Here is a 27000-nt window from a genome sequence, read left to right on the forward strand (position 1 = left end):
ATCCATCAATCATATTAAAATTGCATGGAATGCCAGTATAGTGGTCCTTTTCCCTAAAATTAAAGGGTGTTAGGACAAAATGCTATACTTGCCCTGACACTGACTGCAACACAGCGAAATGAAAACAGCCTGGAAGATGGCTGGTGCTACCAGAGATCGCTATAGGGGAATTAGGAATGTTGCATTTGTAAATGACAACTTGTAAAAAAAAAGTTTATTGAACTAGTATTGCATTACATAAACTATGCATATACTTATATTTTTGAAATGGCAATTTGTAAGGCTCTTAGAAGCAAAGTAGACACATATATGCAACGTGTGTATACGCATACACAAAAAAAAAAAAAAGATTTGCTGAACTGATTATAAGTGTACACTGAGTATAAATCATAACATGATGCTATGTTAGTTTACCGACCCTTTTCTTTATTATTTTCCCTCAGGCAAGTTCCAAAATTTCTATAGAAGTACATGGAATGTCATTTTAGCAATCCTGTTTTTCTACAAATTGTCTCTTAGAAATGCTGCAGTTGTAAATGACAACTTGTAGAGAAATGGACTGCTGAACTGAAATGCTATTACGTAAATTCTGTATATTTTTGCTGCTGATCACTCCTCAAGCATTAGACAGTTCACCAAAGGTACGGAAATGACTGATCGGCTAATACTATTGAGTTTTAATTAACCCACATGGAAAATTAAAGCACCAGTTCTGCTGAAAATTGAAACACAAGCATGGCTTAAAACTGCTGCACTCGTTCAGTGCTCCATCAGCAAAATAATTGCTTTATGCAACTTAAAGCAGAAATAGAGTTCGGAGCTGCAGTAGAGCAAATAGGAGGGTTCATTGCATACATAATTATATGGGGTGTTTACCTGGGGAAAAGGACTTGACGAGGTTAGTCCTTCAGTGGGATAAATGAAAAATGCAACAGGTGTTAAGATGAAGTGGTATAATCACCCTAACACTGACTGCAACACACCATGATGAAAACAGCCTGTAACATGGCTGTCAGTACCGGAGATCGCTATACAGGAATTGGGAAAAAGGGTGAAATCTAGCATTCCCTTGCATTTTATATTGTTTTCACATATTGGGTTCACCAAACAGTGAAGGAAAAATATTAAGGAACAGAAAACATATACAAACCCCACAGCTGCCCTGGAAAAGCTCCCTAAATGTAATCATGTGAATTATCTGTTTATTAAAACAGTGACTGCAGTGGAAAATTTTTGACACACCCTCTTCAAAATACAGTCGGTATGCTCATTACAATTATTAGCTGAAAGCACTAATATCTCCTAAGAGAGAGCAAATTATGACCAATGGAAGTATTAATATATCTCCATATAAAAAATTATAGACTGCAAGAAGAGAAGATGATGGCAACAGTTTGAAGTTTTAGAGATCCAGTAATTAACAGTAAGGAAAAAAGGAGGGTTTGAACCACCCGTATTTAAGTACGGTCAGCAGCAAACTCTTTACTTTTGGCAGCATATATTATATATTCAACCAGTCTAGGCTTGGAGACAGTATATGTAAAACTCATTGCACTATACTATTTTCAATTTGTTAATCTTTTAGGTTGTGTCTATGGATGTTAATGGAGAAAAAGTGAGGCAGTTGCTGTAATCACTAGTACATGTGCAGTCAGAATGCATATGTAGTGAGTGGAGCACTGGGAGTACGATCTGAAAACAGGAAAAACACAGGTTAGTTAAGCACCTTACTGACAGCAGAAAGGTGCTAAAAAAGTTTTTGTTGAGCACCTCTAAGCAATGCCATGACTGGGTCTCATGCTAGGTTTTACCAGAGGCAGTGCCAGTTAGCAAAGTATAGAGGAGGCACAAGGAGAATAAAGGAGATGAGATTATAGAGGAGGGTATAGTTGTGTTAATAGTACTTCAAGTTTTTTTCACCAGAGAGTTATGGCACAAATTCATATAGCCATATTAGTACCAGTTTAACCAGGGATGGTGAAGGGTGCAGAGCAATTTGTCTATCAGGTGTTGCTTCAGCTGTCATTTAAAGACTTTCAGATTGCAGACTATTCTTAAGGGAAGAAGGTTTGTGGTCTCCACTCTTGTGGTAGGACAGGTAGCTTACATCCTTCTAAGTTGGGAATTGCTGATTGAAGGCTTAGTGTATGTTATTCTAAAAGTGTCTTAGTTCTGGTTTAAGGACTTGGGCTTCAGGTGAGTTATTTTACATTAAGAAGGTTTGTGGTCCGCACTCTTGTGAGAGGAGAGGGTAGCTTCTGCCCTTCTGAGCTGGGAATTTCTGGTTAAAGGCTTATTGTGCTTGCTTATTTAAACTGTTTCTTTCTGAAATTGATGCACCTTGTTTGCTGTAGCATAGACTAGATTCAGACCTGCTGAATCTAGTTTTGTATAACTTGAGCACTAATGCAGGCCATCTTTTTTTGGAGAAGGTTCCCCGGCACCCTAGTGGCAGGAGTGTGCAGCTAGAACTTGTCTGACTGAAGAATGCTGGAACAGGACTCAGTTTTGAGCATTTTTATTGGTTAATTGGTTAATTTGTTTAAATCCGTTTGCTCGTTTACTACTGTTATACTTAAAAAAAAAATCTAGCTAGTTTTCCAGCCTTTCTTGTTACTAGAGTAGTCTAGATACAGATTTGCTATATTCAGGACTGTATTGTATTTTCTGAGTTCCCTTCTGAGCTGGGAATTTTTGGTTAAAGGCTTAATTGTGCCTGTTTATTTGAACTGTTTCTTTCTGAAATTGGTGTGCCTTGTATGTTGTAGCATAGACTAGATTAAAACTTGATGAATCTAGCTTTGTTTGTACAACTTGAGCACTAATCCAGCAGGAGTGTGCAGCTAGAACTTGTCTGATTGAAGATTGCTTGAACAGGGCTCAGTTTTGAGCTTTTTTATTGGTTAATTGGTTAATTTGTTTGTCAGTTTGCTTGTTTGGTACTGTTATATTTAAAAAGAAAAAAAGTTCTAGCTTGTTTTCCTGCCTTTCCTGTTACTAGAATAGTCCAGATACAGATTTGCTATATTCAGGACTGTATTTTAGTTTCTGTGTTCCCCAGACCTCTCTGTGTTAGAGGGAAGCCTCTCAGCTTATCAGTGGGAGTAGTAAGCACTAGGTAGCGTATCTACCACACAAGGAGTGGTTTCTAGCTCCCTTTCAACTTTCTGCTTTAAAAGCCCGTGTTTGTATGCGTTTGCATGCCGTGCAACGCCACTAAGCGAGGGTAAACTATTACTGGTGCCAGAAAGTCTGCTCTTCAATTTTTCCCTTAGATCTTGCTAGTTCTCATCTCTCTTGCATTTAACTAGCTTATTCACATAGCACTTTATCTGGTTTCTTGTAGCAATTATTGTAGCACACAAGTACTAACAGCACTAAAAGTCCTATAAGGAAACAGCTCCAGTACTTATAAATAATGACCATCACTCCTGGCATGTCCAAAGGTCAGTTCCCTGTGCTTTCTCCTATTAACCTGGTGAACTTGGGCAAGCTGAGGCAGTGTAGCAATTGCCTCATGTACACAGACAACCCTCTCCTCTTACCTCCTAACACTCAGACTTGTGAGAGATGCACTTATATATCCAAACTGGAAGACATCCACTCTCCAGCCAAGACCGGAATAGCTGGTCAAGAGGAAAAGGTCAACACCTGCACCACACCACATGGAACACATAGCCCTCCAGAACAACCACCATCACAGTTCTCACATACTAACAAAAACCACACACCCACTTTCGCGGGGGCTCTCAACAGAAATCTACCCAAACAGCAAAGACCTCCAAATCAGAAATGCACTCAACCACCACAACACAGCACAAATCACAAGACACATAGCTCGCCTCCATAGTGTGCCCCTCAACCTAACCCCCAAAGGCAAAACAGTTTGCCCAATACACTAATCATAGGTGACTCGACTGTGAGGCACACTGATGTCCCACTCACTAGGTTGAATAAGGAGAAAGTAACAGTCAGCTGTCTGTCGGGTGCCAGGATCCAATACATGACACATGCACTCAGGTCACTCCACAACAAGTACAAGTATGACTCTGTCATTATCCATGTGGGTGTGAATGACCTGAGACGTACCTCCCTGGACTACATGAAAAGAGACATGGTGGAGCTCTTGGATTATGTGGCTCAAGCAAGTATGACTCTATCCCTGAGCAGCATCCTACCATCGGCCAGAATGATACCGCAGTACAAGCAGAAAATGATTGAGTTCAACAATTGGCTAAGTTTCTGGTGTCATTCTAAGGGGATCCAGTATCTGCCTGCCTGGGATGACATGATCGACAGACCTCGATGCTTTGCCAGAGATGGCCTGCATCTGTCACCCCTAGGTTTCCGGATACTGGCTAAGGCTCTTGCCACCCCTATAGTGCCTTTTTTAGGTGGTGTTCCAAAGAACAAATTACCACTGTAACAGCTATAAATAAATGCAATTTGAGGGTCATGCTGCTCAGTGCTAGAAGTCTATATCTCAAGATGCACTTGCTCAAAGCAGCCCTCAAAATGGAGAACATCGACATTTGTGCTGTAAAGCAGCAGAAAGCACCCCTGCACTACCAGGCTATAACTCAATCCACACCTTTTGGCCCCAGAAAATGGATTGAAACTCCAAAGTCAGTGGTGTCTCCATATTCATAAAGGATATGCACACCTTCAGACTAGGAGCCCAGCATAATGCATCAGAGATACTTCAGGTACAACTAACAGTGGATAAGATGGCGATTCAAGTCATAGCCTGCTATAGGTCCCCAACCATATCCCAAGACTCTCACTCCATGTTCCTAAGCACCCTGGAAACTATTAGGGTCCACCCCTACACTCATACTGGGTGACTTCAACTATCCCTCCATCAACTGAGAAAACTACTCATGCATTAATACACTTGCCCAACGCTTCCTGGAATTCATTAATTCCAATGTGCTGGACCAGCTCATTCTTACCCCCCACTAGAGGAAGCAACATCCTTGACCTGGTTATTACTAACATGGGCAACCGTTGCTCAGCACCAATAGTCAATTCTTCCCTGGTTAGATCCAACCACAAACTAATTACCATGGAAATCCACATCTCACCCACACTACCAGCAAAGGTAACTGCCATGAAAAACTTCTCCAAAGCTGACTTTGGGCTCCTAAAAACAGAGTTGGCTAACTTCACAGCACCCATGCAAATGGAAAGTAGGTGCATGACCACCAAATCATACACCAATGCACTGTACAAACACATACATAAATGCATTTAAGTAGCCATACCCAACAGAACCAAGACGCTCTCCTCCAAAAAAAAAAAAGGAAGCCAATCTGGTGGTCCCCTGCCATTAACAAACTCTACAACAGAAGGAATAAATTGTTGCAGAAAAAGGTGAATTCCCAGTACTGGAAAAACTCCATTATTAGCCTCAACAAAAAGTTGAGATCCCTCATCAAAACCTCTAAAGGTAGCTATGAAGGCAGAATTGCGGCAGACACTAAAAACAACCACAAAGCCTTCTACAGTTATATCAAGAATCTCCATGGCAATATCCAGATTTGCTTTGAGTCACTGCACAATGGTACCTCCTACACTGAACAAACAGCTATTGCCAACATACTGGCCTAGAGATTCAGTGCCAACTTTACCCCTCTATCCCCTCCCAAAGGACCAATCACAATACTGCAAGAATGCCAGGCACCCAGCATTACTGCAGCACAGGTTAAAGCTGCATTGTCCAAGGCCAAGAATACAGCTTCCATGGGACCTGACAATATCCCTGGCTGTGTTCTACATGAACTACAATGTGAACTGGCACCACAGCTGTGTGCCCTGTTCAATCACAGTCTCACCTCAGGCTTTGTCCCTACAGAATGGCGCACTGCTACAGTCATCCCTCTCCATAAAGGGGGAGCGACTACAGACCCTGGGAATTTTCGCCCCATTAGCCTGATGAGTCTGATATGTAAGGCCATGGAGTTCATCATTATGGACCTAATTAACAAGGATATAGGGAATCTCCAAACTCTGGATCCCAAGCAATTTGGCTTTGTGAAGGGTAGATCATGCCTGATCAAACTGGTTGACTTCTTTGAGTCAGAGCCAGAGCTGTGGATGAGGGCAGGGCAGTTCATACACCCTACCTCGATCTGGCCAAGGCCTTTGATACCATTCCCCACTCAGTAATTATTGATAGACTCACCAAACTGGGCATCAACCCCTATATCACTAGGTGGATTGCAAAATGGCTCACAGATAGAACCCACAGTGTGAAAGTAACAGACTCCAAGTCAGACTGCCGACCAATCACGAGTGGAGTCCCATAGGGATTGGTCCTGGGTCCTCTCCTGCTTGGCATCTACTTCTCACAACTTCAGGCCAACATGGAGGGACTCTGGCTGACCAAGTTCACCAGTGATTGGAAGCTGGGAGCCATTATTAACTCCCCAAGTGATGTAGACATCCTACAGAAAGGCCTCACTGAGATCAATGACTGGTGTCGAAACCATGGCCTTAGGCTTAATGCCAACAAATGCGTCATCATTCCCTTTGGGAAAAACTCAGTTCCCACTAATTATAACATTGATGGTAGCCCACTGAGCACTGTAGGCGTTATAAGAGATCTGGGGACACAGGTTGATAGCAACCTCTCCTTAGACCACCACATTGCCACTGTGGTCAGAAAGTCCTTCTGTGTGGCACATTTCATTACCAAGGGTTTTGCATCCAGAAAGAAAGCGATTATCATCTCTCTCTACTCTTCCCTCATTAGACCAGTCATTGAGTATAATGCCCCATTTGGTATGTGCCTCACTAAACAACTGCAACAGCTGGAAAAGTCACAACAGTACCTCTTAAACACATGCTCTACTTGGACAGACTCAAGAAACTCCAGCTTCTCTCTCTCCCTCTCTCATATCATCTATTAAGAGGCAGTCTCTGCTTGACTTACAAAGCCATGCCTGACCCAGCCCTGTTAGAAATGTTACACCTAAAGAAATCCCAATCCCTCCACACTACGTGCTCCAGAGGCCTCAACCTCATTACCACAATCAACAGAACATGCTGGAGGGACAGGTTCATAACCCAGAGACTGCCCATGCTCTGAAATAGACTTCCTATACATGTCAAGCAGAGCACCCCACTGGCCCTTTTCAAGAGACATCTTGATGAGTGGATGGGAAATAGAAAGTTCACCCCGGGGATCACTCCAGTGGCTCTACTTGATAGAGGCACCGGGAACTAATGGCGGCATGATGCTAGGGCACTTCTATGGGCTAGGCTTGTAAAGGCTCCAGGGCCATTGGCCTAGTACACACCTATGAAGTGGGAGGGTATTCCAGCTATTAACAGTGCAGTGTAATACAGGGAGTATCCTGCATTGTTGTTAGATTTAGTTATGGAGAGTAATGATTTGTCCAAGGAGCATATTGTTGTTTTAGTATTGTAAGGTTGAATGATGAAGTGAAGAGGTGACCTTTTCTTCATGGCTGTGCATTAGACTGAATGTTGAAACTGATAGTGAGTACAATAGAGAATTATTTAGTTTGAACCAGTTGCTTCAGAGACAAGCAGTGATGTAATATATACTGTTTGTTGGTTGCAAATTCGGCTACTTTATTGTAGCATTATTGTAATTAAGCTGACAGCAAAAAGTTGAGACTGCCTAGGATAGGAAGAGGCATATGATGGAGTGGGAAGAAAAAAAAAAAGGAGCTGTGTTTTGTCTAGCAGAGTCACTAAGGTAGTGTTTTAATCTATAGAGGCAGCTTAGCTTTTGGTGTCTCCTTTGGTGTATTCTTTATGGCTTGCTGAAGGTGGAGATAAAATTTCAGGTGGTTGTCTATAATTAATTATTAAATAATTAGTTTGGGGTGGGATACTAGTTCAATATTGGTATTGTTGGATGACAGTATAGTAAAGGTATTTTTTGGAAGGAGAAAGAGTTGGGGGTGAACAGTAGAAGTTTAGTCTTTTTTTGGGGGGCGGGTCAGGAAGAGTTGTGAGTTGTTCAGCCAAACTTCTATGGAAGAGAAGGATTTCTGGATGAGAGTTTGGAGCATGGGTAGTGTCCTTGTAGCACGTGTTAGAGTGGCTTCATTAGCAAATAGTACTATGTGGCCTCTTTGACTGCTAAGTTCATAGGTAGGTACTAGGCTATCGGTCCTAGGGCCCATACAAGCCTAGCCAAAAAATGTACCCTGGCTTTCGCCACCCAAGGAAATTATTTTCCTGTGCCCCTGTCGAGCAGAGCCACAGAAGTGATCCCTGGGGTGAATTTCCCATTTACCATCCAATCACCAAGATTTTTCTTGAAGAGTGCTAATGAGGAGCTCTGTTTGACATAGGTAGTCTGTTCCAGAGTATGGGAAGTCTCTGGGACAGGAATCTATCCCTCCAGCATGTTCTGTTTATTGTGGTGACAAGGTTAAGGTCCCTAGAGCGTGTAGCTCGGAGGGATTGGATTTCTTTAAGTGGAGCATGTCCAACAGCTCTGGGTTTGACATAGCTTTGTATGTTAGGCAGAGATCGCCCCTGAGTAGGCGATATGCGATGGAGTAAAGCTGTAGTTTTTTGAGACGGTCTTTATAGGGCATATGTTTGAGGCCAGTAATCCTCTTTGTGAGGTATTTCTGTGGTCTTTCCAGTTGTTGTAGATGTCTTGTGAGGTACATACCGAAAGGGGGCGTTGTACTCTATAATGGGTCTAATGAGTGATGAGTAGAGGGGAACAATGACCTCTTTTTTTCTGGATGAGAATCCTTTTGTGATGAGATGAGCCATGTAGAAGGATTTCCTGACCACTGTGGCAATGTGATTATCAAAGGAGAGACTACTGTCCACCTGTGTCCCAAGGTCTCTTATCACATTTTCGGCATTAAGTAGACAACCAGCTATGTGGTAGTTCATGGGTACAGAGTTTTTACCAAAGGGGATGACAATACACTTTTTGGCATTGAGCTTCAGGCCATGGCTTTGACACCAGGTATCTGTCTCATTGAGGCCCTTTTGTAGTTTGTCCACATCGTTAGGAGTTTCGATTATGGCTCCTAGTTTGCAGTCATCTGCAAACTTTGTTAGCCAAAGACCTTCTATGTTGGCCTGCACTTCAGAGAAGTAGATACCAAACAGGAAAGGACCCAGGACTAAACCCTGTGGTACTCCACTTGTCACTGGTCTGATGTCGGATTTGGAATCCGCTATTTTCACAGTGTGGGTTCTGTCCGTGAGCCAGTTGGCAACCCATCTTGTGACATAGGGATTTATACTTAGTTTAGTGAGCTTATCTATAATTCCAGAGTGGGGGATGGTGTTGAAAGCCTTGGCGAGATCTAGATAAGCTGTGTGAACCATTTTACCCTGATCTATGGCTTTGGTGACTGCTTCAAAGAAGTCAATCAGGTTTAGGAGACATGATCTGCCTTTTACAAATCCAAACTGTGTAGGGTCCAGAGTTTGGAGATTACCAATGTCTTTGTTTATGAGTTCCATGATGATATGTTCCATGGCCTTGCAGACCAAGCTCGTCAGGCTAATGGGACGGTAGTTCCCGGGGTCCGCCGTGGCTCCCCCTTTGTGGAGTGGGATAACTGTCACGGTGCGCCATTCAGTGGGTACAAAGCCTGAGGTGAGGCTATGATTGAACATGGGACTTAGGTAGGGTGCCAGTTCATTCTGTAGTTCATGTAGAACGCAGCCTGGGATATTGTCAGGTCCCATGGATGCTGTGTTCTCGGCTTTGGAGAGTGTGTTTTTTACCTGTGTAGCCGTGATTATAGGAACTTTGCATTCTTCAGGTATAGAGATGGGCCCTCTAGGGGGTGAGAGGGGGGTAAAGTAGGTCATTGATAAACATGTTAAACAGTAGTGGTCCTAGGATAGAGCCTCATGGTTTTCTAATGGATATAGGAAGGAAACAGGAGAAATCATGTTGCTATTTCACTGCTTGGGACCTATTAGTAAAGTAATTAAGAAGCCAGTTAAGTGAGGAGGGTGATAACCCATAGGAAGATAGTTTATCTAGTAGAATTTGATGATCGACTATGCTGAATCACCCACAAAAAGTAGCTAGCAAGTACGACAGGTGCAAGGCAACCGCACATATTCAAGAAGTAAAACAAAAAATACAGCCAGCACCTGGGGACTCCATACTGAAAAAATATTTATTTCATCTTCCAATTCCACATGCACAGACCGGTTACGGCAAAAAGCCTTCTTCAGTGGTAGATTTTCAATCTCAAAACTGCTTAATATAGTATCAGGAACAACAATTATGACATCACTTCCCTAATTACTTAATTACAAAATCTAAATGCAGAATCAAACACAATACAAAATCTATGAATATATCTGTATATGTTATTTATATATATACACCAATTATAAATGTCAGTGTAATCAAATAAACTAGATATTATACTAAATTATTTATAAATAGATTTACTTCATAACTTGTTATTGAGCCCTGGGTGGAATACAGCTCCCAATTTGATAATCTGTTTCCTTTCCTTACTACTAAGTATGGAATGCCAACCTTGTTTAGATAGTCTATTGCCCTTGACCCGATCAATAATAGCAAACATAAAACTAGCTGTTTTGTGTGATTGACAATGTCTGTATAGTGCATTAGTTAGCATATTATTTCTAATTTCACTAAAATGTTCAGAAATACAACTTCTCAGCTGTCTAGAGGTTTGCCCCACATAAAAAAATACTTCTTGAATATGTGCGGTTGCCTTGCACCAGTCGTACTTGCTAGCTACTTTTTGTGGGTGTGTCTACATTTTCTTGCTGGCTGTTGACGTTGGGACTTTGGCATTGGGCTCTTTGGGTCAGGATCTATGACGGTTCTTCCCCCGAGGTACTTTGAAGTACACAAAGTAGTTTCCAGATGGTCAAACACTAAAGGTTTTCTTCAGCTTATATTCATTGGGCTCTGAATTTTGGGTACAACATTGGAATCGTGAGAGTGGAGAAGTTGTATGGTTATAATAGTTCCTTTATGGTGAAGGAATTTCATCGATTTTCAACTATGGCGTTCTTGTGGTTTGGAACTTATTTTGTTCATTAAGACATTTGGATTGGAAATATTTACTGATTCTTTGTACACTTCGGCATCGATGAGGTATACAAGCAAGACGACGATGTTTAGAGACTTTTTGGGTTTCAAGAGGACATTTGTTCGATAGCTGGTATGGTACATGTCTTTCCCTAAAGGGGAATTATATGTGGCCTTCTAATTGTCGTTACTGATTTTGTTTGAGACCTTGGCAATTGTTTTAGGAGGCTCATAAGTAAGATGACCTTGTTTTGAGTTTTTATGTTCTTTTGGTATTAGAAAGGACATGAATTCGATAGTTGGTATGGTACGAGCCTTTTGTTAAGGGGGAAATATACGTGTTTTCCAAGTGCCAGGTTTTCTAACTGTGATTAAGGTTATAAAATTGTGATTATTAGGACATTCCCCTTGGGCTATGTTTTGTATACAAATACAGTTATTGGTCTTTCTATGATTTAATATTATAGCATATTTTTTATGTTGATACAACCTCAAAGCTACAAGGTCATCCTAATAGACATTGGAGTCGGTTCCTGCATAATATTGAGGCTATAAGAAGGCATTTATACAAAGGCCAAAAAAATATAGAGACATTTTTCTTTATGTGTACCCAAAGGCTCCTTTCATTTAAACGGGGGCTCTCTGTTACAACACCGAGGCTATAAGGAAGTGTCTTTTAAAAAGTCTAAGGAAATACAGAGCCATTTTTTCTTATGTGAACATATTATACCAAAGGTCATTTGGATCTAATCAAGTGGTTTCGGTCACAACAAGAATGCCGTTGCATGATCTAATGGACTTTTATGAACAATTACTCTTCTCGGATTCTATGTTGGAACAAAGAAATTTTTTTGTACAAAGTGTTTTTGTAAACCAATATTGCCTTGACTTTAAAGATTTATATGTTTTAATGACATTGTTGGTTATAACATTTTCCATATAGTAAGCCATAAGCTTATTAAGAACAATGGCATTGATATAGGTTTCTGTCCATTACTATACCTTGTGCTGTTTTGTTATAATGCTGTAATATGAGTATTAGCATGGGTAGATGGATCTTATGTATGATGTTTTAGACATACATGATTTAGGATCTATTAACTCCTGATTTCCCAAGTATAGGATGATATATTATATATACAACCACTCCACTAAGATGTGCTGTTGCTGATTTTGTTTCTAATCAAGTAGGTTAGTGATTGTATCTATTCATTTGGGATCTAGATGGAGTAATACTATTACTGGGGTCTGTTATTTCAAATTTCTGACATAACATATAGTTAAGAGACAAGAAGGACTCATATTTTAGGGGACTTTTTTAGAGTATGATTATCCTTTTTCATCATAAAGAGGTTTCAGTATGGAATTGTTAGTGATTGGAACAATTTATATATATATATATTTTTGCACTATTATGTACATATCCTTTGGGAATGGAGGTTTCTGGTTACTTTTAAGTATGTTGTGCTCATGAGAATATTCTATTGAGCACAAGAAAAAAAAAAAATATATATATATATATATATATATATTTTTTTTTTTGATATCCAGATAGTAGATTATTTTGTACCCTCAGTTCATACATTTTCCACTTGTGGGTTCTGTGGACCTGCCTCTCTCCATAGTAATAGTCCATTATTAAGGCTAATATAGTCTTAGGGTTATGTTAACTTGTCTTTTCCCAAGGGCTGAACAATTGAATAGTGAAATTCCTTTCTTCCAAATAAAACACGGTCACACTGATTTTAACCTCCGGCCATAATTTTGGTGTAGAAATTGTGCAAGTTAGTGGCTTATGGTCATGGACCTCCAAAATATTTTACAAGGGCTTTGTGCCTATTGGGATGATATCAACATTTTTGGTATTGGGACTAATTTGGAAGGAGTCCCACAGGAACAATCTGGAGATCCAGTAGATGGCTGTAACTTGCTTTTTCAAAAGTTAAATAAGGAGATGAAAATCTTAAGAACCAACATATGGCACCTAAAATTATTTAAAGCATACAAATGCAAAGGTATTACACTGCGTGGCCTAAGGGTTAGAACACAGCCTTTGGTTGGAAAACCAGATGATATATTGATGGATGATTGGAACAAAGCACAACAAAGGGCCACTATGACATTTGTTGATATTTTAACATCCTATTATCAAAGAACCACTGAATAGAATATTCTGGAGGTTAAAGGAATATGTGAGAATATGAAACAATTTGAGGGAAGCCCACCTTTTGCTGAGAACTTGGGAAAACTATCCAGGGTTGTTCTCAGTTTTGAGAATATAATCAAATAATGGAAGCTGTGTAAATTCCATAGAGATATGGATGACTATGAGAAGGCAGGCCCTTTGAGTCACAGAGGGGTGTTAGATTTAAAGATAGTAATATGAATAGGCCCAATATTAGGAAGAAAAGGCCTTGTTACATACTTAAAAAATCTACACAAGGTTTCAGTACCTCGGGGAAGAATCTTCTATGACTGACACAGAGGGCACATTTGTTAGTGAGTCTCCAGACCCCAAGAAAGTACGGACCCAGGTTAGCCTTTTAGGGGTAAAAGACATAGAAGATGGCACAAACACAAAGGTAGTAACCCTAGAGAATCTGTTACAATCAATAATGAAGTAGTAACTAACACCTATAACATACATAACATCTCCAAGTATGTTCTATCTAAAGATGAACAGTCCTTACTTAATAAAGGTTTGGGATTTGTACCTAGCTTTTTGTGGAAGAACATGTTCTTGTGTCGGACTTGATTGCTTTTTGTAGAAAGTTAAATTTAAAATTGTTTTTGGTATAACTGAATCTTCTTCTAGTTCTACTGAATTTTGTTTTCACAAATCAAAATTTATGCCACCAATGAACAAGCATGTAGCCATTTTTCAGGAGGCTGTTTTGAAGGATCTACATTTCAACTATAATTTATCTCAAAGGTTTAGACATAACCTTTCAAAGGGGGAACAACAAACTCTTAAAGATTTATATACTAACACTGATATTGTCATCCTTCTGGCAGATAAAGGTGGGGCAGTGGTAATTATGGATGCCAGTTATTGGAATGAGGGAAATGGACAATTGTCCAACCCTCAGCATTATAGGAAAATGCCAACTGACCCCACACTAGAATTTAAAAAGGAAATTGATGCATTTTTAGAGTTAGCAGTAGAGGAGGGCATTATCAGTGTACAGGTTAAACAGTAGCTCATGGTCAGTGATCCAGCCCAACAGTACCTTTATCTTTTGCCCAAAATTCATAAAAATTTGAGTCAGCCTCCGGGTAGGCCTACTGTTTCAGGGAGAGGGTCCTTAACTGAGCCCATCTCCGTATTTCTGACTCAATATTTACATCCCTTATTACCATATGTTAGGGCAAGGATAAAGGATACTACAGAGTTTTTAAAAATTATTTCAGATTCCCAATTGGAACCTCACTGGCTCATGTGCACGCTGGATGTCAAATCCCTCTTAACAAAGTAAATTTGTATCCGCCGGGTTTTAATACCCTTATCATTTGTTTGGTAGAACATATCCTAACAAAAATGTCTTTCATTTCAAGGGAGAATGTTTTTGGCAACAACAGGGAACAGCTATGGGGGCCTCATTTGCTCCCATATATGCGGACCTCTTTATGGGGTATATAGAAGATCAAATCATTTATGATGAAATGCATAACATTTTCCTTACTGAAATAGACATATGGAGTCATTTTTTGAATGATTGTTGACTTGTATGGCGTGGGGGTGTTGATTATCTTTTGGAGTTTCTTGACTACATTAATGGAAACAAGTGGGGGATTGAATTTACTGCTACTTATGAGATCAAGGAGATCAGTGTTCTGGATGTCAAGATTTTGCGACAACCAGATGATACATTGAGTAGTTCGGTTTATAGAAAATACCCACAGTATAACAACTTATTATATGCATCTATTCTTCACCCCAGGCATACAATCAATAATATTCCAAAATCCCAGTTTTTAAGAATGAGAAGAATATGTTATACAGACAGTGATTTTTTGGAGGCCAAGCAGGATCTTACAGACAGATTCCTAATGAGGGGTTATAGGGCACCGGATATACATCGAGACAGTGAATGGGCTACCAATTTTAATAGATTGGATCTATTAGAGTACAAGAAAAAGGAAAAGGGGGGGAATCACAGACCATGAGGCTGGTTACCACATTTGGTAACAATATTAATTTGTTGCAAAACACAGTTAATAAACATTGGAATATCCTTAAAGCTAATGAAGAATTGAGTCCCCACTTGTTGGATAGATGCCTATTTTCCTTTAGGAGAGGTAAAACTTTGAATTCCCATTTTGCCCACTATAAAATGACCCTTCAAAAACATTCCCATTTCAACCAACTTACTATTATGGGGGATAAGTTGGTGGGCTCTCACCCCTGTGGACATTGCAGCTTTTGTAGATATATGTTTAAAACTACAGTTTTTAGCAGTAAGAATACTGGTCAACTATTTGATATTCACTTTTTTGGTAATTGTAGTTTTGACTAGGTAGTGTATTTGGTTATGTGTCAATGCTCTGCTTTTTATGTGGGGCAAACCTCTAGACAGCTGAGAAGTTGTATTTCTGAACATCTTAGTGAAATTAGAAATAATAAGCTAACTAATGCACTTTAAAGATATTGTCAATCACACAAAACAGCTAGTTTTATGTTTGTTATTATTGATCGGGTCAAGGGCAATAGACTATCTAAACAAGGTTGGCATTCCATATTTACTAGTAAGGAAAGGAAATGGATTATCAAATTGGGAGCTTTATTCCACCCAGGGCTCAATGACAAGTTATGAAGTAAATCTATTTATAAATAATTTAGTATAATATCTAGTTTGTTCGATTATACTGATATTTATAATTGGTGTATATATAAGTAACATACAGATATATTCATAGATTTTGTATTGTGTTTGATTCTGCATTTAGATTTTGTAATTAAGTAATTAGGGAAGTGATGTCATAATTGTTGTTCCTGATACTATATTAAGCAGTTTTGAGATTGAAAATCTACCACTGAAGAAGGCTTTTTGCCGAAACATGTTTGTGCATGTGGAATTGGAAGATGAAATAAATATTTTTTCAGTATGGAGTCCCCAGGTGCTGGCTGTATTTTTTGTTTTACTTCTTGACTATGCCGAATGCCTTGGATAGATCCAGAAATAGGGCTGAGGATAAAAAGTCTGGATTTCTATTGTGATTCATTATATCTGTGAACTTTTGAAGGGCAGTGGTAGTACTGTGATTGGGACTGAAACTATGCTGTGAGGGAGAGAGGATGTTATAAAAAGTAATATATGTAGTAAGTTGAAAGTGAATACATCTTTCCAAGATTTTGGATAAGGGTGAGAGAATGGTGATTGGTCTATAGTTTGTGAGCTCAGTTCATGAGCCACCTTTATTGGGAGGTATTATATAGAATATTTTCCATAAGGTGGGGACATAGCTTTCTTGGATAGAGCGGTTTATTAGAATCAAGACAGGACAAGCAAGACTATTTGTAGTGAGATTTAAGTATTTAGATAGAAGATGTCAGGGGTAGAAGTTATTGTCTTAAGGAAGCATTGGTATTAAAGCTACTGGTTCTTTAGAAGGGCACTTTGGTACAGCCTGCTATCTAACACCATGTTTTTACTAGTTTTCAAAAGCTCTGAGAGCCAGTAAAACTCTTTGCACTCCTATACTTTTTTTTGTAACTGATAGTACATGAAGCAGTTAAAGCTGCATAAACTACAATGAAGTATGATTAGGTCTCACTGAACATAACAAGAAGTTATGTACTCACCATAACGTTCGATGTATGTAGTCCATCTCGCCTCACATTCTTACCCGTGGGTTCGGCTCTGACTCGGCCAAACTTTTCTAGCTCTAAGTCTTCTATTGGCTGGGCTAAGCAGGTATCCCATGCTGCACTTCTCCATATCCCCAGATCTAGTTTGCTGTGAACACTCATTCATACCTCATGCATAACAACATGCAGGTAAAGAAGAATAAGCTAAAGTGAAGGGAACTCTGAAAATCAGACCTAACCTCCAGATCCTCCAGGAAGGGGGAAGGTGGGAGGTAAGTAAGAATGTCAGGCGAGATGGACTACATACATCGAACGTTATGGTGAGTACATAACTTCTTGATGTTATGTAGTCCAATCTCACCTACATTCTTACCCGTGGGACAGCATCCCTAGCACCTACATCCTGGTAGGCTCACTGGAAGATACTCCTGAGTACTGTGGAACCAAAGGAAGACCTGCCCCTAGATACCACGTCCAACTTGTAATGAGTAACAAATGTGTGAGGAGAAGCCCAAGTAGCTGCCGCACAAATATCATCCATAGACAATCTGGCTTGATAGGCTGTAGATGTAGATACAGCCCGAGTAGAGTGAGCCTTGACCGGAAACGGTAGGTCTTTCCCTCCTGCGGAATAAGTGAAAGAGATGCAACTGGAAATCCATCTGGATAGAGTGAATTTGGAGACAGGGGACCCAATTTTGTTTTCTGAAAAGGAGACAAATAGTTGATCAGATTTTCGGAGATCTTTAGTTCGGTGCAGATAGAAATGTAACTGTCTGTGTACATCCAATTGATGAAATTTAAATTCTGCCTTGTTTGTAAAATGGAGAAAAATACTGGCAACTCAAAAGATTGATTAAGATTAGATATGGATGCCAAGATTGATTAAGATTAGATATGGATGCCACTTTAGGAAGAAAGGAAGGGTTTGGTCTAAGAGAAACCCTGTCCTTATGAAAGATCAAGTATGGAGGTTTTATAGAAAGGGCTTGAATTTCTGAAACTCACCTGGCTGAAGTGATAGCTATTAAAAAGGCAGTTTTCCAGGTCAAGAATTTTAAGTCGCAGGTAGCTGCAGGCTTGAAGGGTAGTGAAGTAAGGGCTTGCAGGACAAAATTTAGATCCCAGGGCATGATAGGTTCTGAGACCGGAGGACGGAGTAATAGAGTGCCCTTCAGGAAAGCCTTACAGAGTCTGTGAGCCATCAGACTAGGCTCATTAGCAACATGAAAGTTAGAAATCATTGCCAGTTGAACTTTAATGGTAGCTGACGCTGAGCCCTGATGGAAAAGCATAGACAAAAACTCCAAGACTGAAGCAATTGGGGCCGTGTAAGGGTCAATTCCTTGGGTATGAGCCCAAATAGAAAACCACTTCCATTTGCTAGAATAAATCTTCCTAGTAGAGGGCTTATGAGAGGAAGATAAAATATGAACTACCTCAGGTGAAAAGTGATGAAGCCTAACTAACGACGGAAGTGAAGTAGCCAGGCTGTCAACCGGAGGGTCCGCAGAGAGGGGTGGAACTCTCCCGACATGTGTGTCAGTAAATCTGGTTGTGGGTCCAGAATCCAAGGTGTGTCCACAATGTAGGGGTGGAGAAAGGGGAACCAGACTTGACGAGGCCAGTGTGGAGCAATCAGAATCATTCTGCTTCCTAAGGATTGCACTTTCTGAATCACTTTTGATAGCAAGGGAAAGGGAGGGAAAGCATAAAGCAGACCAGAGGGCCAATCATGAACTAGATCCCCCTGTGGGGGGGATCAGTGTGAAGTAGCTGCTGCATTTGGCATTGAGGGGGCTGGCAAAAAGGTCACAGCAAGGCTGACCCCATCTGCTGAAGATTCGTTCTGCAACTAGACAATTCAGGAACCACTCTTAAGGCATCAGAATAGCTCTGCTTAGCCTGTCCGCTATCACGTTGGACTTCCCTGGGATGTGCGTTGCCACCAGAAACTGTTGGGAAGATACTGCCACACTCGCATGGCCTCTCTGCACAGGGGGTATGATCTGGTTCCCCCCTGTTTGTTCAGATACCACACCACTGACATGTTGTCCGAGTGTATTGCAATAGTCCCTAGAGGTAGAAAGCTCTGAAATGCCTGCAGCGCAAGTAGCACCACCCTCATCTCTAGAATGCTGATATGCAAATGTATCTCGTGATCTTGCCGCATGCCTTGGACTGTCCTGCTGAGATAATGCCCCCCCATCTGGGAGGCATCCGTGGTCACTGTGGCAACTGGGGTTGGTGGAACGAAAGGTTTTCCCCTGTCCAGATTGTTGGTGGAAAGCCACCAATTGAGATCCTGTTTGCATTTGTCCGTGAGCAAAATAGGGTGGGAAAGAGGAAATTTTTGGAGAGACCATTGAGCAAAGAGGAGCCATTGAAGGAGCCTCATGTGCAATCTCGCTAGAGGGACCAACATAATTGTTGCTGCCATAGTCCCCAGGAGTTGAAGAACCAATCTTGCCTTCGCTTTTCTCAGGGGAAGCAAGGCGTGCACCTGTTGCTGTAAGACTCTGATTCTTTCCTGTGGTAGAAAGGCTTGCATTTGAATGGTGTCTAACTCTGCACCTATAAAAATGACACGCTGTGAGGGCAACAAGGCAGATTTTTCCCAATTCAGTGTTATACCCAATTGTTGACAGAGAGTGATGGTAGCATCCCTGGTTTGGATTAGTAGATGCCTGGTGGGGGCAGTAAGGAGCCAGTCATCCAGGTATGGAAACACTTGGAATCCTAGACGTCTCAAGTGATCTGTCACCACTGCCATACACTTGGTGAACACACTGGGGGCTGTGGTGAGACCAAAGGGCAGGGCTCAAAACTGGAAATGACTGGCTCCCAGCTGGAAGCGTAGGTGACTCCTGGATGCTCTGTCCATTTTGACATGGTAGTAAGCATCCTTTAGGTCGATGGAGCACATCCATACTTCTTCTCCCAACAATGGGAGAATCGATTGTAGTGTGACCATATGGAACTTGGACTTTTGTACATAGTTGTTCAGTTTGCTGAGATCTAATATGGGTCTCAGGTCCCCTGTTCTTTTCGGCACCAAAAAAAATCTTGAGTAAGTCCCTGATCCGATCTGGTCTGAGGGGACATGCTGGATGGCTCCCTTTCCTAGCAGCTTTGAAACCTCTGAATCTTCGTGATCCCTTTGACTGGGTGGAACGTCCGGGATTTTTTTGACTGGAGGGGGGTCTGATGAAAAGGGGATGACATAACCTCTGGAAATTATTCGTAATACCCATCGGTCCTGGGTGATGCTTTGCCAGGCTTCCGGGTATAATGATATTCGACCCCTGACTGGCTCTGGAAATGCACAGTCAGGCATCCCATCAGGAACGATGGTAGGGAGAGCCGCGAAAGGAATCGTGGTCTCCCAAATTGTAGGGGCCCCCACTGCCTCTAGGGCGGCGTCTCCCTGAATAACCTCCTCCTCCTCTGCCTCTGAAGGGGGACTCACCTTGTGCACCCGGAAAAAACCTCTGTGATTTTTTGAACCACATCTTCCAACCCTGCTGGGCCTTGGGGTAAGGCCTAGAGGGAAGGGGAAAATGGACCCCTACAGCAGACAGGGTCTTTCCCTCTTGCTCGCACCTGGTGAGGGTGTCTTTCACTTTGCTTCCGAACAAGGAAGAACCATCAAAGGGGGCGTCAGTGAAAGAAGACTTGAAGGCCTCTGCGAAATGACAAAGGTGCAGTCAGGCTTGCCTTCTAAGGGCGACTCCTGAGCTTGCTGCCCTACTCGCTCCCTCGGCTGCATATGAAATGAGCCGCATGGAGGAGTTGACGATGGAATTGAGGGTAGACACCTGGGCGTTAACCGCCTGGGCCACCGCCTCAGGCACGTTACCCACAAGAGTATCTCCTAATTCCTTGAGGAGATCTCTCTGGAGCTGAGTAAAATGAGACAGGTAGTTCATCGACCATAAGGTAAAGATTGCTGATGAGAGGGTACGCTTCCCGTACTGGTCCATGGTCCTAGACTCCTAGTTAGGAGGATGGATGGAGGAAGAAGTCTCTGCTACTTCCTTCTGAGTGGCTGCTGCCATCACCATAGCATCCACAGGGACCCCTTTGGACAAAAACGCCTTACCCAGGGAAGCAGAAATAAATTTATTGGGTCTCCTGGGTACGGGTTCCACAGAATCAGGGTTTTTCCACACCCTCCGACAGATCAAATCCAAGAGCTCATCGAAGGGTGGGGACACCCAGGAGGCAGAGGGCTGAGCACCAAAGGCCTTCAGGAAGACTGACTCCTCCTCAGAGGGGGCTTTGGATGGCCAGTCACCTCTTTGTTTCAATATCTCCAGGATGTCAGAGAAAGAAACATCGTCAGAGGATGACTTGGGGGACCCCTCCGATTCCTCGAGGTCAGAATCTGAGGTGAGAGACTCATCCAGGGAGTCTATGTGCTTCCTCTTGCACGTTTTCTTTCTAGGGGGCTCCTCAGGCAAAAACTCTGAGGGGCCCTCAGAAACTTGGGGACCACTTGTGGGGATATCCCTAGGCCTTGGGGTTCCGCTATCTACAGATAGGTGGTGATCAGAGGCTCTCACCGGAGTGGTAGGGGACAGAATGACTGACCCACATGATGTAGCTGAAGATCTGGGCAGTGCACTCCGCATGGCTTCAAAGGCTGGCCCCCCTGAGTCCGAGGACCGGCCAGCCTCCAAGACCATGACAGGAGTCGGGGTTCCATGAGCCGATGCACCGAGTGGGAGACTAGGAACTGAAAGGTGTCCCGAGGTGTCCCCCTCGGGCCCGACTGAAGAATCCTGAGTCCCGAACCCCGTGGACGGTGCCGACGGGGTCGGAGCTGATGTCGGCACCGATAAGCCTGGAGGGGCCATCGGAGCTGACCTAGGAACATCACATGGAGCGGAGCATTCTGGCTCTGAAGACAGAGATGCGCTTGGAGGAGGAATAATCGAAGAAGGTATCGGAAATGGCTCCGGAGCTGACTGGGATGGAGTCGAGAACAATTTAGCCAGAACCGGTGACTGAAGGAGCCTCTGTACAACCCTATCGACATCCACATCTAAAAGTGTCTTGGAGGATTTGGAGGACAGGGAGGGAGATCGGGATCTCCTCTCAGGTGACACTGGTCTAGTACTGGGCGATCGGCTCCGAAGAGGTTCCAATATAATTGGAGCCGACACCGGTTCCATCAACACTGACACTTCCTGCGGCCCCAAGGACAGTGGAGCTGAGGAGGTCAAAGCTAGCTTCATTACTTTCTACAATGGCTCCGAAGAGACTGAAGGAGCCAGAGATCTCTTTTTTGATTTTCTGGACTTAGATTTTGAACTGGAAGTAGAATCCATGGCCTCAAAGAACGAGGATTTCAAGAGTCCCTTAAGAATTAACTTATTCTTTCTTTCTTGGAGCACCTTGGGACTAAAAGCATGGCAGAAGCTGCAGGACTCCTGCAGGTGGATTGCTCCCAGACAATAAACACATACTGAATATCCATCGGTGATGGACATCTTGTAACCACACTTAGAGCACTTTTTAAAACCCGAATGTTTGTGCTCCTTGGAATCTTTGGACATCTTGAAATATGACCACAAAAAAACAATATTACTAGCAAGTAACTGCCTGACTGGAAAAAACAACTACAGTCACACAAAAACCGCTAAGCGTGGGAACAAAAACTTTCCACAACAGCAGCACACACAGTCCTCAGAAGGACAAACCCTAAGACGACTAGGGCTAAAAACCTCTAACTAAAACGTTTTTAGACCAACTCGCCAACAGAACAAAGCAGACACTAAAACCTCTAACTTAAACGGTTTTATATCGCAAAAGATGAACACAGGGACAAGAAAGGGGACGGACTATGTCCTCTAACTGAAAAAGGCCTAGCCCGTTGGAACAGCTAGTGGGACACCACAAAGACAATCACACTACAGATAATAACCAAAAACACCAAAATAGAAATAGCTATTAAAATAGCTTTTTGTTTATAACAAGTTCTCTCAAGAAGAAGAAGAAAAAATGTACTTAGCCACAGTCAAGAGCGAGACCACGTCCGAGCTACACTAGCGGCAAATGAGATCTGGGGATATGGAGCAGTGCAGCATGGGATACCTGCTTAGCCCAGCCAATAGAAGACTTTGAGCTAGAAAAGTTTGGCCGAGTCGGAGCCGATATTCGGCTCCGAACCCACTGGTAAGAATGTAGGTGAGATTGGACTACATAACATCCTTTATTTTGTGTTCAACATGGATGCCAAGAAATTTTCCTTTCAAGCTTTACTTGCAAGGTAAATTTTTTGGCAACCATATCTTGAACACGTAATAATTTAGTTATAATAGAAAACCTCATCCACCCAATCCACAACCCCTTTTCCCATTTTTGCACATGGGACTGGGGTTTCACTTCAACAGTGGCAATCATCTAGAGCCAGGTTTCACATGTCCAGGTGGCTAGCCCTGACACAGCTGTTCTTCCATACCACATATTTGCAGACATACTCACACCTATGGCCAATTTAGAGTGTCCAGTCCACTTACTGCACGTCTTTACAATACCAGAGGAAAGAGAAAACCGTATCATAAGCCTCTATATTCCATGGCATTTAGTTACAAATATCAAAGTACAAAAATCTCGAATGGCTAACAAGCAATCCTGAAAGACTGAAAGCCAAACAATGATACACTCTGTCTTAATATATACCAATTCCAAGATTGCTCTACAGTGGGGAAAGGGCAAATTCTCCAATCACTACTGTGCACAATCTTGCACGGACTTGAAATGAGTTTCAATCACTTCTGTCTTTGTAAAACACATTCAAAATTATGATCATTCGATTATATGGAGTGCTTCCATTCCATGCCACATACATATGTTCTTTCTATAGTGGCTTCTCTTTCTTGAACTTTTAACAATTAGAATGGAGATTCAGGATGTATAGAAATAATCATGTTTAGGAGATTTTTAGTTGCTTTGCAGATAAACTTCACTGTGCATAAAGTTACATCATATTTTATAACTAAAAATCTTTATTTTGCAGGGTGACATTGGCAGCCCATTTTCATGCTTCAATCATGAGGACAGCAGGTTTTATTTGCTAGGCATCAGCAGCTGGGGGGCTGATCATGGAGCAATGCACTTACCTCAGATCTACACCAAGACTTCATCTTACGCATGTTGGATTGGAACTTCGACAATTAAAGCAGAAAAATCTAGTGTCGATAACAGTGTCACACAGAATGTACCCAGCTGGACTTCTTTTGCATCATCATTAATTGTAATCTTTCACTTAAGCTAATAACAGATGTGGGAGAGGAATTTTAAAGGTGGTAAAAAAACAACAAAAACAATCAGAACAGAAGTACTTCATGAGGTCATATATTACGAATTAGTAAAATACCACTAAAAGGGCAAATATTAACACCAAACGTAGTGCTGAGAAATTAGAATTAACTATCAGAGATTATTCAGAAGAGGATTTACACCCCTACTTAAGAGAAACCACATTTAAAGAATAACACAAAGTCCAGTTACTCAGCAATTATAATATTACATGCAGTGAGTGACACTATAAATAATGAGCTGCAAAAGTTAACTAAAGGCATTATGAACAAACATGCTGAGGCATCACCTAAATTAAGTTGGAAGAAGTATAAAATAAATCTTAATCCAAAACAATTTTTTTTTTCATTTCATTTTACAACATAATTCATTCATTACTGAAGTTTCCCACTAGCAAACTCTTAATTTGCTACATGTAAAATTTGGAAGATTGCACAACCTGGTCACCAATGGTTTGCAATATATTATATCTGAAATGTCAAAAATTTTGAATAAATAGCATCCACTCTGTTTTATTCATGCAGAATTTTATATGTAAAGCTGACTATATTAATTTTCATAATACATTTTATTAAAATACTCAAAATGCTTTCTTTATTGTTTCAGGGTGCTTAAACACACTAGTATCTTAAATATTTGTGTAGTTAACATCTAATACTTTTAAGATACCTCTCAGTTGTGCAAAGATATTCTTGTGATCATTAAATTTATTCAGACTTTTCATTAAAACAATCTTTATACCACTAAACTGTTTAAAAAATCTGCTGCATATGCTGTAAATCACATTGTTTTCACTTACTAATTTTAATGCAAGCCTGCTGCTTTTATTTGTTAGTATTTCACACATATTAGCTGTTTTATTTAGGATGGTTTCAGTTCTCGGGGATTCATTAGGTTGATGTTAATCGTTTTTTACACATCTTAGTTTTGAACAAATTATTTTTTATTTCTAATAGTTTTGTTGCTATTTTATTTTTTGTTCTTCTGTGTGTGCCAACAATTGAACCTGTGATGTTTATTCTTTAAATGTGTTTGGTGAATTTTACAGCTATAAACTACTGAACATGTAATAAAAATACTAAAAAAATTACATTTATAAGATGACTAGATATTTTTAATTGTGCTTTCACAAACAGTCTAGCATGTGTTTATATTTTTAATCTGTTTTTAGATGCAGTTACAAATAAGCACATCTCTGTAAACTGTTCCAAGTGATGAGATCACATTTGTACATAACACGAGTATGTTACTGAGCTGACATTGACTCTTTTGTAGTGTTGTGCTCCCAGCATATTAACAAGAACTTATTAATTGGTCTTAGTTATGAACTGTAACGTAAACTTTGGTGTAAGTCACATCATTTGACAAGGCTAACAGTATGAAGCATATATTGTGCATGGGCAGTTTGTTGTCAACAGTTTGATTACTTCTGCTTAGAGCTGACGTGAATAAAATGCTATGTCATGAAATGTTATTTTGAATAAAATGTCATTTGGAAGAATGTGTTTGATATAATTCTGGTACAAGTTACTAACTTTAAGGTTAAAATTGAGGTTTTGGTTGGAGAAAGAAAGGAAGTTTTAGCTTGGGATAACACTGAGGGTTAGGGTTTAAAGTAACGCAGAATAGGGAGAATCTCAAAGAACAAGAAGAGGATCAACTGCAGAATGCTAAGCAGAAAATAAGGGATTACCTTGAGAATATGCATGAGTTTAGAAAGACTGCTGTTAAGCAACTGTTTTTTGATAATAACAGTAGAGCACAAAAACTTTTAGCACGATTCAGGCAATAGAAAGTACAAAGGGCTGTCGCCAAGCTTATGGAACCTATAACAAGGAAGGTAACAAGAGATCCTGTATAGGCATTACAAATATTTCAGAAATTCTATGAAAGTCTGTATAAAGAAGAGACATATGGAAATCAAGAAAAGATGCAAATGGAAATGTTTATGGAAGAATTAAATATGCCAAGGTTACAGGTAGATGAAGCTCAATTATTAATGGTTAGGATAAGAAGAGATGAGATAAAAATTGTGATGTATAATCAATCTTCAGGAAAGTCCCCAGGAGTAGATGATATTCCTGCAGAAGTTTGGAAGCTAGAAACGAAAAAAAACTGATAAAGATTTGGAAGGTTTTATTTAACAATATTTTAAAAGGAGGAACAGTACCAACAACCTGGAAGAAAACAGTGGTAGCTGTAATACGTAAAGAGGGTAAAGATTCATCAGACCCAGCTACATATAGGCCCATTTCAATACTAAACCATGATTATATAATGTCCATGTCTATAATAGCTAAAAGAACAACAAAAGTAATGCCAAAACTGATAGATATGGATCAATGTGGTTTGACAACATTAACAGAACATTGATGATCCATAGGGAAGCAGAATGTAAGAAAATACCATTGCTGTTGCTGAGTCTTGATGCAGAGAAAGCTTTTGATAGAGTAAGCTGGGACATTATGAGCAGGGCAATGGAAGCATTTGCATTTCCTGAAAAAACTATAAGGTTAATTAGGAGGATATATGAGGGATCAAGGCGAAAATTAAAGTGGGTGGGGTCCTCTCTGATAATTTCTGCTTGAGCAAAAGAACCAGGAAAGGGTGTCCTCTTCCCCCTTTGTTATTTGTGTTATATTTAGAACCACTGACAAAGAAAATAAGGGACTCTGAAATTCAAGGATATAATTGGCATGGTAGTCAAGAAAAGCTGGCTCTATTTGCAGAGGATATTATTTTATATCTGACTAAACCAGAAAGAGACATTATAGTGTTGTGGAACATTTTGTGATAGTTTCATATCTTTTAATATATTACAAAA

General features: G+C 40.8%; 1 protein-coding gene across 2 annotated transcripts in view; it reads left to right on the forward strand.

Moving 5' to 3' along the window:
* The window catches only part of LOC122816486 (transmembrane protease serine 12-like), a 621927-nt gene extending 596661 nt beyond the window's left edge, over positions 1-25266 (forward strand). For both annotated transcript variants that reach the window (XM_044089311.1, XM_044089312.1), the window contains exon 6: positions 23875-25266. In XM_044089311.1, coding sequence (XP_043945246.1) covers positions 23875-24132 — 258 coding nt within the window. In that variant the 3' untranslated portion in view covers positions 24133-25266. The remainder of the gene's footprint in view (positions 1-23874) is intronic.
* The last annotated feature ends 1734 nt before the right edge of the window (positions 25267-27000 follow it).

The sequence above is a fragment of the Protopterus annectens genome, chromosome 12.part0 (genome assembly GCF_019279795.1).
Source record: "Protopterus annectens isolate FY-2018-M chromosome 12.part0, PAN1.0, whole genome shotgun sequence".
NCBI lineage: Eukaryota > Metazoa > Chordata > Ceratodontiformes > Protopteridae > Protopterus > Protopterus annectens.